The sequence below is a fragment of the Podarcis erhardii genome (assembly GCF_964252035.2).
Source record: "Podarcis erhardii genome assembly, chromosome: 3".
Classification (NCBI taxonomy): domain Eukaryota; kingdom Metazoa; phylum Chordata; class Lepidosauria; order Squamata; family Lacertidae; genus Podarcis; species Podarcis erhardii.
This window is the reverse complement of record NC_138507.1, coordinates 3315046-3332641: the sequence shown is the minus strand read 5'-3', so window position 1 is coordinate 3332641 and position 17596 is coordinate 3315046. Positions and strand designations below refer to the sequence as shown.

At 43.4% G+C, this 17596-nt stretch overlaps 1 protein-coding gene across 4 annotated transcripts in view; it reads left to right on the top strand.

Annotated features, from left to right (window-relative positions):
* The first annotated feature begins 9899 nt into the window (after window positions 1-9899).
* EHBP1 (EH domain binding protein 1) overlaps window positions 9900-17596 on the top strand; it is a 279413-nt gene continuing 271716 nt past the window's right edge. For 3 of the 4 annotated variants that reach the window (XM_081855475.1, XM_081855473.1, XM_081855474.1), the window contains exons 1-2: window positions 9901-10177; window positions 11186-11612. In XM_081855475.1, coding sequence (XP_081711601.1) covers window positions 11509-11612 — 104 coding nt within the window. In that variant the 5' untranslated portion in view covers window positions 9901-10177; window positions 11186-11508. Of the gene's footprint in view, window positions 10178-11185; window positions 11613-17596 lie in introns of all 4 variants that reach the window. The other variant, XM_081855472.1, reaches the window with a different exon arrangement.

Here is a 17596-nt window from a genome sequence, read left to right as displayed (position 1 = left end):
AATGCCACCCACAGAAATACTCATCTTTTCCATGGGGCTGGAACTTTGGTTGCTGACTCTTTGATGTACTATTTCCAGTATTCTGTTGATATTTTAATGTTAAACTGAACAATTCATCAATTTCCAGTAGCTTTGTTATGACCAGGAATGGTTGTAGACTTCATGTTTCTGTTGCATCGTGGAAACACCACAAATATAAAAATAACACTTGGGTCAAGGGCTTTTGGTACCTGCAAAGTAGCTGCAAAGGCCCACAGACCCCTCAATGGGCAACCGCTGGCCCCTGGAGGCTCCTGGCCACTTCTACCTGTTTACTTGTCCTCTCAGGAAGTAGTGAAAAGAGCAAAGCAGAGCACAAACAGCCACAGGCTCTCTTTCTGGGAGGTGGTGCTGAGGGAAGTGAAAGGGCAGTAAGCAGAACAAAGGTGGTGTGTCCAGTTAGGGAAGGAAGCCAACTAAGAGCATCTCGCCCAAGGCTCACCCAAAACCCGGCACCAGCACTGAATCCCACATGCTCTCAGCCATTTCATACATTCACTGTGCCTGTCAATCCTTTTTCTGTAGTAGAGGGATGGGAGCACACAGCCTACACATCCTGCACGCGCACACACACACACACACATCACAACTATATGCACATAAACCAAATTTGCGCATCTCTTCCATTTTTTTGAAAGGCAACTATTTCACGTAATGGACCTGTAGTCATACATACAATGTCCTTGGGCTACAAATCTGTTTAGTGCTTACTGGGGGTGGGGGCTGCACTTCTGTGTTTCTACCATGTGGGTATCACTCCAACGCTGGGTGCATGAAGTCTGAAGTCCACAAATGTGACAAATGCACATCCAAAGAGCAAGAGACAACAGCCAAATATTAGTAATCCTCAGGAAAATCATGTCAAGTGGAATCTGTACATCTTGAATCTGTTAAGACTCCATAGCCTGGTCTGAAGGGTACAGCTGTATCTTCTGAGTACCTTAGTTCAGTTTGTGTTCTTGTTTTTCTCTCTGTGTGTGTTCCTTGTGCTGTTCTTTGTGTGCTTCCAGTACATGGGTGATTCCTCCTCTGGAGTTTATGGGCTGTCCTCCTTCGTTTTTCTACCTTAGTTCATTTTTGTTTTTGTTTAAGTCATAATAAAAAAATCTAGGCAATATGCTAAACAGTATTCAATTAATACAAGAAAAACCATGAATTCTCTCCTCTGCCATCTACCCCCCCCCCATTAATCAAAATGAGACGGTAATTCCAACCCCCACTTGCCTGAGAGTAAGCATCACTGAATTCAATTGGACTTACTTCTGAGTAGACAATGTTGGCACCGCAGCCTAATAGTCTGGCACACAATTTGCAGTCTCAGAACCGCTCCTCCAACAATTAGAGTGGGGAACAGTCTGATGTATTGAAGGATAAAAGGATAATGTAAGATGTTTGTCAAAGCAAACTGCATTTCATATCAGGAAATCCCTAAGTAGATTATTGATTGGGAGATTATTGACATGACAAAGCCATTTTTCACCTTCTCACCCCTTGCTTTTTCCTGTTAGACCTATTGCAGTCGTTAAGAGTCGTCAACAGGCTCATCGCAGCTATCTGCCAATCACCCATTCCCACCACCCTTCTGAGTAATACCCCTCCCCACCTTCTCACTATATAGAAAGGTCCGGTGACTTCTGTTTCAGTGTATCTGAAGAAGTGTGCATGCACACGAAAGCTCATACCTAGAACTAACTCAGTTGGTCTTTAAGGTGCTACTGGAAGGAATTTTTTTATTTTGTATTGATTGGGAGGTGAAACAAAATAAAGTGTGGACTACACAAGCTGTTGATGCAGTTTCTTATAAAAATCACATGGAAAATCAGATAGTGAAGGCATAGTTTCAGCACCTTCACATTTCCAGTTTTAAAACTGGCCGTGTTAGATACAGAAAGTTGCAGACTAATGGGCTGTTTTCAAGTGGTATATATTCAACAATGTCGCATTCAAAGTGGCAATGACTTTGAGTAGCAGTTGTTGTTTCTGGAATGGTGCCTGATTTCTCATCCCTCTTGGAGGGATACAACTGTATGTCGGCTTCTGGCTTTTCAGCCCCACTTAGGAAATATGGGGCTATAAAATCTCAAATTCACATCTAAAAAAAAAAAAAAGCTTTGGATGACATAAACAGTACAGGAATTTTGAAAGTCTAGTTGCTCTGGGGAAAAACAAGGAAAAGGTCATATTCCTGAAGAGTAGCCTAAATTGAATTACCACTAGCTGAGCAATTCAGTAAGCAAAATCATACATCTTTTTTTCAAAAAAAACAAATTGTTGTTGGTTTCATACGAATACAAATATAATAACCATTAAACACTTATCCAGCAGTATACCTAATGGTGCTTGTTTTATCCATTGTTTCTAGACATACACTTATACGTTCAACATTCAAACATATTACAGCAGTACTTCCGGTTGCATACGGGATCTGTTCCAGAGGGCCAGTCGGATACCGAGGTTTCTGCAACCTGAGGACGGCTTCTGTGTATGCTCGCAGGGCAAAACCCAGTCAAATACTTCCGGGTTTGCCACTTTCACATCCTGAAGTTTACGTAACCAGATGGTTACATCACCGGAGGTACTACTGTACTTGGCATAATCTCTCCACTGAGAATGTTGAGCAGGTTGATATAAGAAGATCTTGGTTTTGGTCATTAACATAGTTAAAGAAAGGGCTCCATGTTTCTTGGAAGGTGTCTCTATTCATTATGCTTTTAATTGCCTTCCTGAGTCTGGTGAAACGCTCAGACATTGCTGTATGTTCAGGGGTATTTCAGTCTGGTTCTTCCATTCCTGAGCTCTTGCTAATTGTGCTGAGGTCAATAAGAAGCCTACTAGTTCACTGAGGCACAGGGTGGAGCCTAAGTCTATGTCCAAAGATACTAGGGCTAAGGCAGGATTTGGAGAAAAGGGTTGGCTGTAATTGTGGATATAATGGAGAATGCTCTCTTCCAAAAGCTTTTAACATAAGGGCATTCCCACCAATCATTAATAAATGAACCAAGCTTTCTGCAGCCCTTCCAACATAAAGGGGAAAGGGAGGGATTACTTTTTGCCAGCCTGACTGGCATCCAGCGCCATCGGAGGATGACCTTGAGTGAGGCCTCTTGTGGGCGAATAGAGATGGTTTTGAGCAGGAGAGTGGTCCAGATACCCTCCCATTTGTGATCTTCAACTGGGTGGCGTAAATCTGATTCCCATACAGTTTGAAGGCCTCTAGCACCCCCTGCTTCATGATGTAATACATTGCTGTATATTTGGGAAGCAGACCTTTCAATCATAAGCTGGTCTGCTGCGTAAGGATTCAAACAAGGTAAGTGTGTGTAGGTCCACTTCCCTTTGCTCCAAACTAAGTGCAAAAGAATGAGCCTGAGCTACCTGAAACCAGGTAGTATGAGTGCCTTTTGATAAGGTTGCCATATTTCGAGAAGTGAGCTTTTTTAAGACAAACCTCAAAGTTAGTGAGTTGATTTTTTTACAAGAATGCCAAAAACCCTGCAATTTTTTGATTGACTTGCCTAAGATGCAGGACAAAGTGCCGCCTTTAGGAAATTCACCCCCCCCCACGTCAATTCCACCTTTGAAATCCTGGTAATATCTGGGAAGTATGGCAGCCCCACTTTTAATTTACCTTGCTGTTCCTCTTTGGAAATTGCTTTCCCTCTGGGAAGCAGGTCACAGATTGTGTAAATGCCAGTGTCCTCCCAATCAAAAGCATACTTCTTAAATCCATTGGTGCTACAGTTTGTATTAGCAGATCATAATGATACTGAAAACAAAAGACTGATGAGACCACACAGGAAGGGCACAGAAAAACAATAACCACAATAAAGGATTTAAATGGTTACCACCTGTATGAAGAGTACAGAAACTTCAGGTAGAAAATGAAAAGATTAACAAAAAGGAAGAATACTGAGCAACTTAACAGAACAGAACAATTTGAATGTGCAGCAGGCTTAAAACAGATTACAAAATAAGCTTAGAAAATGCTAAGTCTTAATGGTAGGTGGAGACAACTATATTGGAGGTCTCTGTGATAAAGTTATTTCTTCTCCCGACGGAAAGAATGCTATATATGCCATCAGCAAACATTCCGCAAGTGTGGATCAGCAGGCTTGGGGGGAAACCACAAGTTTGCAGCAGTACAAAACAACTATAGAGGGAAATCTCTACTGGTAAAGCTGTTAAGTTCAAATTCAATTTTTCTTAACCACTACATAAGAAACCACTACTTAAAAATATCTAACAGAGGACAGAGAATACCTTAAAAGTGGCTAAATTTGGTGCTGCTGCTATAAAACTAAGGAAATAAGCTCTGAATGAATCTAATGGCTAATGTCTTAACATTGTCAGTCTCCAACCCCCAGTTGTATATGGGGTGCAAGGGGCTCCAGACCCCTCAATATTTTGAAGCAGGGGACCCACCTACCCCAATATTGAGGGGGCTGACATCCTCCACCATTGCTGGGAGCCTAGGAGCCGGGAAGGGGCTGGAACAAGCGAGGGCGAAGATCACCCTCTGCGCATCCCGCCCCCGCCCACCACATGCCGTGGGAAGGAGGCCGAACGCGGAGCCCAGTGGCAGCACTCTGCTGCCGCCTCTCCGCCTGTCAGGGGTTGGACTGAGGAGAAATGGTAGGGACCCCCCCCTTCTCCTGAACCTTCCCAAGGAGGACAGTATAGATTTAGAACAGTGGTTTGCAGAAGGGCATAGTTCAGAGGCTGCAGAGGGCAAAAGCTGGGATATACTGGAAGAGGAACAGCAGGAGGAAGAAGCACCAGGGGAGAGACAGCTGATAGACTCAGTGTCCTTGGAAAGCATTCCTGACACACACACCCCGGACTAGGAAGGCATTGAGTAGTAGAACTAAGAGCTCGGAGCCAGAAAGCTCAGATTAGCTGACACAGGGGTGACGTAGAATAGGAGAGACGTAGTGGGGTGGGACTTTACTTGGGGCAACACCATTATTTAGGGAAGGTTGCATTCCTTTGTCACTCTCTGTGAATTATTGAATAAATTGCTTGGTAAGAACTTTTATCATTTTTCTGCTTCTTGGCTGCCACCATGGGATAGATCTGATTCTCTGAAGCCTTGCCACGGGGAGAAGGAGGCCAAGTGTAGAGCCCAGCTCCATGTTCCCCATTCCCCAGCTGGTGTGCAAGCGCCAGCATCGCGGTGGCATGGGTGGGACACCAGCCCAGTGTGTGAGCGCTTGCGTGCTAGGTGGGATGTGTCACATGACATCACATGCCGCATCGCATGATGCGCCCCCTCAATGTGGGGGGCAAGTTAGTGCTCCTGCTAACTCTCCTTCTCCAGCCACCACTCCTCAGTGACCAGCCCGTCACTGCCACACAGGCACTCTGATAATTGATCATTAAAACAGTAACAAAACACCCTAGCCATTCATAATATATACATCTAATTGCCTTTCCTACTAATGTTTCACACTTTCTTCTATTTATTTATAATAATATATCTATATTGCCATATCATAAAATATCAGGATGGTGTACAACTATAAAACATAAAACACAAACAATTATTAAAGTGACTGGATCATTGGGTTAAGCAGCTGCAAAGGCCTGTTAGCACTGAAAACACTTCCAGAGACCCCTGGAAGTCAAAAGTGAAAATGCCTGCTGAATCTATGCTGGAAGAGTGTTCTGCAGCATGAGGCTGGCAACCCAATATTAATTTATCATTATTTTAAATGGTAATGTGACATATCAGATTAGCTTCTTTCACAATAATATATTTTGAGATTTGGGGCAAGAGTTAATCCGTATGTACATTGTGACCTCGGAGTGGGGCAAAATTATTGTACAGTACATCAGAATTTATGGACTTCTGCAATTACACTCTGTGCAAAAGTGAAGATGAAAAATGAGGCTCATCTGAGTTCATCTCAACTTCAAAAAAAGAGATGAATGAAGCAAACGAGAGGCACAAGACCAAGGCTATGGCAACTTCCACTGTGTGACTGTGTTGTTCAGGAGTAATGGTGTTGGAGTATCATAAGTCACTGAGAAACAACAAATCATAAACACGTGTAGTTTGATATTCAAATATATTTAATTCATTAACAAATTTGAATAAATATTTTAAAATGTCATGTTCTTGTCAATCACCCCTGTGGCTTTGTACTTGCTGTTCTGAACCTAGGAACACTCTATCAGTACAATTTTCAGTACCGTAGTCAAGTACAGTAGTGGTAGCTTCTCTGGGTTAAGCACCAATGTACTCTCTCCTCTCTTTAGTGTTCAAAGTCACTTCTCAGATGGTTTTGAATGAAAGATGTGTGCTGGGTAAAACAAACCCTAACGACGTGTTATATTTGCTAATACCAGAAGCGATGGAGGAGAGAGATAGCAGCTGCATGCTTATTAGAAGACATTTATAGCTAATGGGATCATTTAACATTTGTTAAATCAGTAACTATAACATTTGTCAAATCACTCATCAATCTTTTTCAAATGAAACAAAAGCAACAAAATCAATGTTTTTTGTTTCAGAAGAAACTTTGCTCTACATCTAGATGAGAAAATAATTTCATATGCTCTTATCTTCTGTAGGCCTCATGTAATTTGACCCTAAAAGCAAATAATGAAATGGAAAATGTTAATAAATAATGATGTTTTGAAACACAAGTTGCTGAACAGCCACCGGATCCTTTGCATTTATTCTGCTGGAGAGAGAAGTGATGTCTGTGTGTGGGAAACAAAAATGTTTTTGCTAAATATATACATAGCACAAGGAGGATTGCTGCACTGTGTGTGTCGTTACCATTCAAATTCTAAACATACTTCAGTGGAGAATTTTTCTTGCAGCAACTTAGGAGTTAGTCTAGGCTAATACTTCTTTTAACTGTTTCTTCTGGAGGAAAAAGAAAAGGCAATTCTTAGAAGTGTTTAAAAATGTTCCCATGACAAAAAGATAATTTGGGTCAGCATGTGTAATCTAATGAACAGAATGTTTTCAAATATCCGTTCCTATCTTAAATAATGTGAAATGCATATGAACAAAGTAACAGGATGAGCTCACAAAATTATTTCACCTAACACCACCTCAGAGTCAACACTTTCCAAGATGTTCAGCCACGTTCAGCTAAATGGCATGGTAGTGGTATCATATGTGAGGAGGCATCACAGTACACTGGATATGTGAAAAAAAACACATTATTTTTGCCAAAGAAAAAGTTCATGATTAGTGTAAGAAAATCTCTCCACTTCAACACTAATCAAGAAAGTTCTGAGCAAGATTCCTGTGAGAGAAATGCATTTTTATGCAATAACAGCAATAACACTTCTCCAGGTGTTGGTTCTGATGTAGCTTCATCCCTCAAGGTTTTCAGACAAAACCTTGAGGGTCAAAAAATCCCAGGAGAACAACAGTATATTCCAAGATAAAATCTGAGGACCACTCTGCAAGTAGCAGCAGAATCCAAACCAAAGGAATATGAATAGAATATGCCTGCAACTCTTGTTCATTTCATGGGCTTGCATAGTAGAAGCTCCCTAAAGACTGCACTGGGTCGGTGTCAGTTTCCAATGCAAAACATAAACTATTTTAGCAACTCAGTAACAGTATCTAGCACCTATCCAAAGGAAGGCAAAGACTTTTCTAATGTCACCACACAGTCTGAAATGCTGTTCTTTTGTATTGGTCCCTCTCCCTTCCCCTCTCTCATGATATTCTGGTAGCTGTTGTGCTTTTGGAAATTAACCCTTAATATTGGAATTTATCAGTTGTTGTGTTTCTGTTGATCCATGCTTTATTTTAAAAGATTTATAAATCACACACATTATAAAATATAAGAGCAATGTTGCTTTGCTGTGCTAATACTGTATTGGTATACTGTTTTTATATGATTTGTAAACTACCTTGGGAGTGTTGGCTAAAATGTGGTGTGGAAGTCTCAACAAATATGAATGGGCACACTGCACATGGCAGCACTGTTTTTTTCTAGTGAGAAGACTTGTGATGATTTTTGTATATGTAGTTTAACAGATAGTAATAATGCAGCCTAAATATCATTAAATTACAGTAATGCCATCTGGTATGTTCACACAAACAATGGGTAAGATTTAAGAATGAAGGGATGTACTCTAGTTTAACTAGGAATGTATACTTTCCAAATGATAGATTTGGGGCTACATAAAGTTAATTTTGAATGCTTTCAAATTCATGATAGAGTTGAGGATCTTTCCTTTTAATGCATTTTATTGGTTTTCAACAATAACACCCTAAACATAACATAAAAACAAAAACAATACCAGAAATAGCACTTTCTAAATGCTTGACCCTGCACAGCAGAGTTAATGGGCAGGGAAAGTGAGACACATTTTTAGGCACATGTTTATTGATCCCATCCAGCAGTTATTGCAACCAGCAGTTATTGCAACCCACTATAACACATGCATCTGTGTGGAGAAGTCTTATAATCAATGAATTTATTATGTATGTACCTTACTGTTACTTTGTGTAACTGGCAATCCAATAATATGTATTTCTCATACATGTGAGAAACGTGAGATTTTCTCCTGTTTTCTACCTAGCAGCTACCTCCATCCTGGCAACAGCTAAGAGAAAAGACACTAAGAGTTCAAGATGTAACTTCAGGATTGGAGTTGCCCTCAAGCAACAAAAGTGCTAATTTAGGATCCCAAATCAAATTATGATTGATTAAAAAAGAAGTGTCAGAGAAAATATTATGTCAGAATGAATGTTATTGGGACACAGTTCCACCACAGATGGATCAGAGATCCCAAAGCGTTGCACCTTCTTCAGAAACTTGGGGGGGGGGGTAGCTTACTGCTAATTTGACAAAGCTTGAGTGGGGTCCAACATGACTAAAGTATAATTAATTAATTAAATTTCTATACTGCCCTTCACCCAAGGAATGCAGGGTAGATTACAATATAAACACACACAAATACATACTCCTGTATCAGTGCTATTTTGTTTCATTGTACGTATTTTCTATTCTCACTCTGTATTTTTCTGTTGTCAGCCGCCTGGGATCTTTGGATGGAGGGCAGTATAGCAATTTATTAAATCATCATCAAAATCATTTAAACAGGAGTCTGCGCCAGCTTGGAGGTTTTTACTTCTGAGCAACCTATTGAAAGTGGAGGGCGAAGTGGGGGGGGGGCTAAGAGGCAACTCCTAGGGGCCGAGAGTTATACTTGAGGGGCCGTGAATACTTGAAGGGCCAACAGAATACTTGAGGGGCCGTGAGGGTACCGGCCGCCCCTCCAGTTGATGGTCCTCGCCATTCAAACAGTGGGTGGCCCCCCCCCCTATATTTTATTCAGGTTAGCCGCCCTGCTGTGGGGCGAGCAAAGGGAGAGAGATCCGCGGGAGCCACCACCCGGGAGGCCGCGCCGGGCGCCTCGCCTCCCCCTCCCCCCCCCCGCTCCCATCCAGCCGCAGCTGCCTTCTCTCCCACAAAACCCCGGCGCGTGCAACTTTCCGCAGATGGGCGCCAGCGCCACCCAATGACCGGGCCGTTCGGTGTAAACAACCCCGCCCCGGCGGTGGCGCTGCGAGCCAATGGAAAGGGCGAGGCGGCGGCGAGTGAGTGTGTGTGTGTGTGTGGCGGCGGCGGCGGCGGCAGCCGAGCCCGCCCCTTCTCTTTCCTCCCTTTCCCAACCCCGCCTCTTAACTTGCGAGGAGGGTTTCGCTTTACCCTCCGCTCCCCCCCCCCGCGCGCGCGCCTTGCGGCCCATGATCGACGCGGCCCCGCGACCAATGCGCTGGCCGGCTTGGGGAGGGCTCCCGCCCGTTTTGCCAATGGCGTGCTCCGAGCGGCGCCGGTTCGGTTGCGCCTGCTGGGCGAAAGTTGGTGTGAGGTGCGCACCTCTGGCCGCGGGAGGGTGGCGGCTGTGGAATGCGAGGAGCCGGAGCTGCTGCTGCTGCTGCTGCTGCTGCTTCGGGGTCCCGGAGGAGAAGCAGCGCCGCCGCCGCCGCCTCCCTGGCCGGGGCTTTCTTATTTCCCCTTTGTGCCCGGAGCGAGCCTTGCGGGTCAGCAGCTGCCGCGCGGTTGCCATGGGCAGCCCCAGCCCCGGCCGGGGTGTGTGACAGCCCCGCGCAGCCCCCTCGCCTGGCCGGGAGCGAGGCTGGAGCGGCGGGAAGAAGGTAAGAGCCCCGCGCAGCAGCGAGGTCCTCCTCCTCCTCCTCCTCGGACCGGGTCCCGCAGCCCCGGGGCAGCAGAGAAGGGGCAGCAGCCGAGCCCTCGCCTTCGCCCGCCCGCCCGCGCCCGACCCTCAAGCCCGGCGGGCAGACACAATGCGGCAGGCGAGGTGTCTCGCACGCAAAGCGGAGAAATGTCTGGAGCAGGAGAGATCGCCCAGCGGCGGGAGAAGAAGCGGCCTCTGCTCGCCGGCCTCCTGCCCATGGAGGCTCCGCTGCTGCGCTTTCCCTTCCCTCTCCCCCCGTCCAGATGGAGTAAATAGCTGCACTTTCCGTACAGCCCCTGCCCTGTTTTCGTGGCTGGAAAGTAGCGCCACAGATGGAAGGGGATCTGTTTGCTATTCGGTGGAGGAAAAGGATATCCCTGCCCTAAGCTGCTGAAGCTCAGGAAAGGTCTGTTACCCTCTTGCACCCTCAGTCTATCTGCCTGATGCTGCCGCTGCCGCTGCAACACCAGCACCACCAGTATGCTCGGACTTCCCCAATATGCGCAGATTCCCCTGTAGAAAGGAGATGAGGGAAGAAACAACTGTTACACCTTTTTGTCATCAGCATGGAGACAAAGAACTTCTCGCAGCTCCCTCTGTGTGTACTATTGGCAGCACCTCGATATATATATAGCCTGGCTTCCAAGAGATGCTGGAAGGTGGCCCTCCTGATTTTTTGTATTTTGTTTAAGTTGTTTGGGAGGATGAGTGTGTTGATAAAATAACTGATTGGTTTGTTTCCAGGCAGACTTGTGGCTTGCATTCCTGAAATTGCTTCTGCATTTCTCTCCCTCTCTATGAGGGTTTTGTAAGGGGTGTGGGTCTCTTTCTCTCTCTCTCATGTGTACAGTGTTGCGGGTCCATGAATGCCATATGAAAAGCACATAAGAAATTTCCCACAATTGTAACAGTATCACATACAGCACATACTGCCACTGCCTCACTTGAATTCTGTTTTGCTTTCCAGTCTGACAGCCTGAACCTCATTTGAGCCCATGAAGAGGAATGATGACTCTATGAGGAAACTTCCTTGCACTTACATTTTCTCCTTTTCGTGGTTCATGATTGTACCCACTCAACAATGTGCTGTTTACTAAAAAGAAGATTTACTCTGGGAAAGGGATATCCAGAACATGCATCCTGAGCATCCTTTCAACATCTTCTGTGTCCATTGTTTTTATTAGACTTACATGTAGCTTGCTTAGCACAAACGAACTATTATACCTGCCTTGCTCAACCTGAGACTTTCCACATCTGTTGGGGCTTTGGCTTTTTTAGCTGCTTATTATCATGGCTTCAGTATGGAAAAGACTGCAACGTGTTGGAAAACATGCATCCAAGTTCCAGTTTGTGGCCTCTTACCAGGAACTAATGGTTGAGTGCACTAAGAAATGGTAAGTAACATGTTCTGTTGGAATGAGCTGCTGCTACTTGAACATGCTGTTGCCTCTTCAGATGATGATTACTGCCTCTCGTCTCCAAAAGGGACAGAAGGCAGTTTGCAAATTTCCCTTTATAAATGCTTTGCTTTGCACTTATTCTGTCCCTGTAAAAATAATTACCGCTTGTTCACCAGGATTATATGGTCACATCAAGCATTTATTAGATATGTGCAGGTTTGGACAGTTTTTATGCAATTCTGTGAATTTTCTTTGTCTTGTAACACGTCCTTCTAATGTTACCAAGAAAGGCTCTTGGTAGCCCCACAAACCTGATACAGTCAAACCTTGGTTCTCAAATGATTCCGTTTTCGAATGTTTTGGCTCCCAAATGCCAAAAACCTGGAAGTAAATGCTCCGCTTTTCAAAGGTTTTTTGCAACCCAAATGCGGCTTCTGCTGGAGTGCAAGAAGCTCTTGCAACCAATTGGAAGTCACACCTCAGTTGTCAAATGTTTCGAAAGTCGAACAGTCTTCCGCAATGGATTGCGTTCAACAACTGAGGTTTGACTGTAAGTTGTTGATGCCAGAGGGATATGTAAAGGACTTAGCAGGGCTGACAATATTATTCATTTCTCTCTGCGTATGTCTGACTTTTGCTTTTGTCTGAAAATACTTTCTTTCAACTCTGGAATGGGAACAGCCAAGATTCAGCCTTGGGAATTATCTCAAGTTATTTGCTTAGTCAGACAAGAATTCTGTGCTGCAGTAACCCAATGGGACATAGTTTAAATTAGTCAGAACAGTCTAGCCTATCAGCTGTATGGGCCTGTCCCACACACACACATTCACTGCAAAGTATGCTTTAAAAACTGGTAGGCTTCTGCTTCTCTTTGCAGTAAAAAAGAATAAAGAAATATTTGCTTTAGCCAACATTAACTTAAAAGAATGCAGTCTCTTTGACAGAATGCAATACCTGTGTTCACTATTCCGCTCTGCAATATCAGTTTAGATAGAATACTTGGCATTTCTCAGTAGCAGGTACTGCATATACTGTGTATGTGGATGTTTTGGAATAAATAAATAAAACCTGCAGGGCACTCAAAGAATCATGAGGTTAATAGGAACTCACGAGGGTCATTTAGTCCAACCCCCTGCAATGCAGGAATCTCAGCAAAGCATCCCTGACAAATGGCTGTCTCACCTCTGCTTAAAAACTTCCAATGAAGGAGAGTCCAACAGCTTCCATGGGAATCCATTTTGCTGTAAAACAGCGCTTAACATCTGAAAGTTCTTCCTAGTGTTTAGTCCTTACTTGCAGAGGAATCCATGGGGTTGGATCCTACCCTTTAGAGCAGCATAAAATAAGTTTGCTCCATCTTCCATGAGACATCTCTTCAAATTTTCAAAGATGGCTATCATATCACCTCTCAGTCTTCTCTTCTCCAGACTAAGCATACCTAACTCCTTCAAGTGTTCCTCATAAGGCTTGGTTTTCAGACCTTTTATCATCCTAGTCGCACTGCTCCATTTGTACTTGGTATTTGTGGTCCTTTGCATGCATTACCTTGATGTAATAATTACAGCAACTCTGCAAGGTTATCCCCATGCTGTATTTAGGGCTGTATGGTAGAGTGACTTGCCTGAGGCCCCCTAGTAAGTTCATGAAACAGGGGACTTCTTGATTTGTAGTTCTGTTTTTAGCTTCTTTGGAAATGGATTGTTTACAGAATCAACATAATTGTGAAAAAAATTGTCTTCTACGATTGGGGTGGGAAGTTTCATACAGAAAACGTTACTGTTTAGTGCAATTTCTAAAACTTTACCCGGACTGCATTTGCCACAGTTAATTCAGTAAGTTTACTTAAAACCATCCCTTTCTTAGGGAGAGGGTTGAATCATAAGCAGAAATTCAACAGGTGAACTTTCTACTTGTCCTATACCCACTAGAGGTACTGGAAACATGAGAAAAAAGCATAATAACACAACTTTAAGAATGAGAGAGGACCCATCTGCTGCCATTTCCCAAGTGTGTGTCTGTGATTTCACTCCACCCAATTCACTGGTGGCCTCTGGATTTAATAAAATATATTCAGTCACTCTGATTCTATGATTCCCAGAAGTGTACTGGGTAGCCACGTTCTGCTTGGGGGAGGGGAAGAAGCTTTTGACAGCCAAAATTTCAGCTGGTGGTATATAACTTTCTTTATTTGGATATTTCTAGGAATAATCATGAAATTGTTGGTTTTGTTGTTGTTTTTTCTTTGTTTACCTGGCATTATTTTAGCATTGCTTTAAAGTCTGCCTTGTCTGAAGGGTTTATCCCTGAAGGGTTTACAACCAAGATCCAATTAAAAGTATTGCAATAGAATGTTGTGATATAACACTCTTCCTCTTTTTGCATTGTACTTTTTTAGTACGATGATTAGATCCTGCAGAAGGTCGGCGGTTCAAATCCCTGGGATGGGGTGAGCTCCCGTTTCTTGGTCCCTGCTCTTGCCAACCTAGCAGTTCGAAAGCACGTCAAAGTGCAAGTAGATAAATAGGTACTGCTCCTGCAGGAAGGTAAACGGCGTTTCCGTGTGCTGCTTTGGTTCGCCAGAAGCGGCTTAGTCATGCTGGCCACATGACCCAGAAGCTGTCTGCGGACAAATGGCCAGTAAAGTGAGATGAGCGCTGCAACCCCAGAGTCATCCGTGACTGGACTTAATGGTCCAACACAATGCTTACACAATCAGCTAATCCCTGATCCAACTTGCGTACTCTGAGTCAGTGTCACTTTGGCTGTAGACACTCTCAATGTCTGAAGTTATGTATGAGAGTGAAAATCTTTGTCATCTCTCATTCTGTCATACATCTTCATTTGATGTGCAGTCAAACTCATTACCAGAGGCAGGACAATATTATTTATTTAATATATTTAGGTGCTATATTACAGGTGAAACATACAAAGTGCTTTACAGAAAAACGGAACAAATATTAAAACATCATAGAATCATAGAGTTGGAAGAGACCACAAGGGTCTCCCTGCAGTGCAGTATGGCCCCTAGGTAGCCCTGCTTGTAGTGATTGTGGAGAGGGCTAATTAAGCTATCTTGGGATGAAACAGCTCATTCTTGGGCAGTTCAGCAATTTGTGTGAGTTCATCTTTTTAGGATGAATGTTTGCAGGATTTTTGCCTGCAATAGTGGCATTATTGTTACATTTAGAAAATGTGCCGCCTGATCACATGTGAATCTAAGCATGCCTAAGCCCATTCATTTCAAGAGGTTTTTGTATGTTTGACTCTGCATAGACTTGGACCTAACTCAAAGGATATCTTGAATTTCAACTGTTCTCTGTAAGGGGGAGTGAGCAGTCTTTAAATACAGTCCATCTGTGTTAAAGCTAAAATTATAAGCACTTTCTGTGCAAAACTGTGGATGACTATATTTTGGCAACAAGATGCCTTCTTTCCTTTTGGTGTCTTGATGCTTATTTTGGTATGTCGGTGAACAGTTTAGACCTTCTAAGTTAAATGCTATGTGTGTTGGTTTTAGGAAGGCAGGAAAATTGGCCCAACAACAACAGCAACAAGATAGGATTAAAATGCTTTCCTGTCCTTTGCCTTTAAGAGGACAAGTCTGCCATGATGTGGCAATTAAGGATCATGATTATAATGTCTGCCCTGGGGGGTCATATTGTAAGTGTCCTTTTGATTAAGACTCTAGCTAACATGATCTTATTTTAATGTACTGGCATTTGAACATTCCAACAAAACAATGCTATTTTTGTAGCAATAATAGACCATTCATATGTTAAACTGACCAACAATGAAGTATTAAAATACACTAGGGAGGAAAGTGGGATTGTAAGAAAAGATTGTTCATGAAAGTGGTGGAAGGGGTGGGGAGAGTGGTTCAGATCTATTCCTCAAAGATCTGAGCTACTTATGTATGGATGTGAAAATAATCCTTAATTACTTTGTTAAGAACTCTTACATTTTCATTCATTTCAAATGAAGCTGCATCTAACTTTAGTTGTCCTTTTATATGTTCATCCAAATACTTCTGAAATGAAGTGGGACTTGGCTGTGCAAAGTTAATGGGAAACTGCTTTTGCTCTACTTTTCTGCATCTTTATAGTTGGCTCTCTCTAAAAATGGATTAGCTCATGGCAGAGCCTCATCTGCCCTGCATATAGTAAAGAGATTTTCTGTCTTCAGTTTTAGGAATTTCCATAATTCTTGACCCTAACAATGCTAACTATTAAAAATGGATAGTCCTAGAGCTGATCCTGTTATAGTATGTCTAAAATTGCCAGCAGCCCATTATAGAAAATAGGATGTTAGGTCTGATTGCAATTCTATTTTCTCTTCCCCCCACTCCTATCAGCCCCATCATATAACCTACAAGTTATTGTCAAAAGTTAATGGGTATTTTGCACTAAATATCTTTATAGGCAAGCCTTCTGTCTGTAGAAGGGGACACTGCAACTCTCAAAGTAAAGAATCAGCCATTGTACACTTTGCTAGCTGTGAACATTCCAGCCTCTTAGGCACAAATCTTGACCCTGGGCAACTGCTGGTGGTCATGACTTGTCTGCATGTGGTCTTGGTAATTTGTGGAAGTGGATGGTATTGTCCAATGTGCTTGAGGTTTATAAACTCTGCTAGCCATCTGTTTGGAGTGCGTGTACGCATTATTGTGTGCATCCTATTATTGCATATGCAGATCTGTGGATTAGGAGAAATCATTACCTTGGTATGGGGTCCTCTTCGTCCCACCCTACTTTCTTCTCTGATATCATGACTTCCTACTTGCTCTAGAAATTGTCTGGAATTGTGGGGCTCTTGAGCCTTTTATGAACACCCAGTGATGCTACATGCTGCTAAAACTGTACCTAACTGTAAGCTTTGTCTTATAAGGGGCCCATTCTAGCAACTTCTGGAGAGAGAGAAGGTTTGCAAGCAGAATATCACTATTGGTTCATTTATTGGTGCTTGCTTTGCCTGCAGTGGCTTCAAGTGTGGGATAGCGCCATGAGTGTATGTGCATCTGAGCAAGAGTGATACACTGCTTCATTTCATTGTAGGGCAGGACATTGGTCTAGGCCATTGGCTTTCAACCGGTATGCCGTGGCATCCTGAGGGGACTTGAGGAACATTCAGGGGAGCCGGGGGAGCGTTTTTCATTAACTTGTAGTCCATATCTTCCTGCATTATCTCTCTCTTTCTCTCTGAGGAACATTCAGGGGAGTCTGCAGCTTTAACTTGCACTGGCAAAAGAAGTGGGGGAAACCCTTTTGAATGGCTTTTATCTTCTTAAATCTCCATACACACAGTAACAAAAATCCTCCTCCGCTTCAATAACTAACAGTTCCTTAGTTTTATACAGAGGGCTTGAGGAATGCAAGAAAATAACCAAATAGCTTCATGGTATGTTTGCCTGGATGTGTATGTGCTCTATAAGGAGGGATTTAAAAATAACCCTGAAAGTGAGGAGTGTCTTTTATGTTCCTCTCTCCTTCTACACACAACATCCCTATCCCCATTTCTTTTCTTCTCTACCTCTCCTCCCAGGTAACCCCCTCCTCCTTAACAGTCGCCCAGGTTTATGGGGACAGGGAGGACGTTGCAGGAAAGAACCATATTTGCATGTGTGTCCTGTGTTGTGTGTTTCTTGCTTTTCTTCCCCGGGAAATGACAAAATATTTCTGCTTCCGATCTTAATCCTGTTTTGCCCTCTGCACCCCTCTCCCCACTACGTGTACACTAATTTAGGGAAAGGCAGGCTGGGGCCCTGCACAGCAGCTGTGTTGTTTGTGTTTCCTTAGACACATGCGCTCCCAATTACACACGTGCCAAAAATGGTGCTGAAAGGGGGTGGGGCGAAATGGGGGACTCTCCACTTACTGTAATAGAAACCCAGTGTAAGTGGCTCCCCCAGGGGAGCCGCAGAAATAAATGTGGTTGTCCAAGGTAGCCGTGGAATCAAAAAGGTTGAAAACCACTGGTCTAGG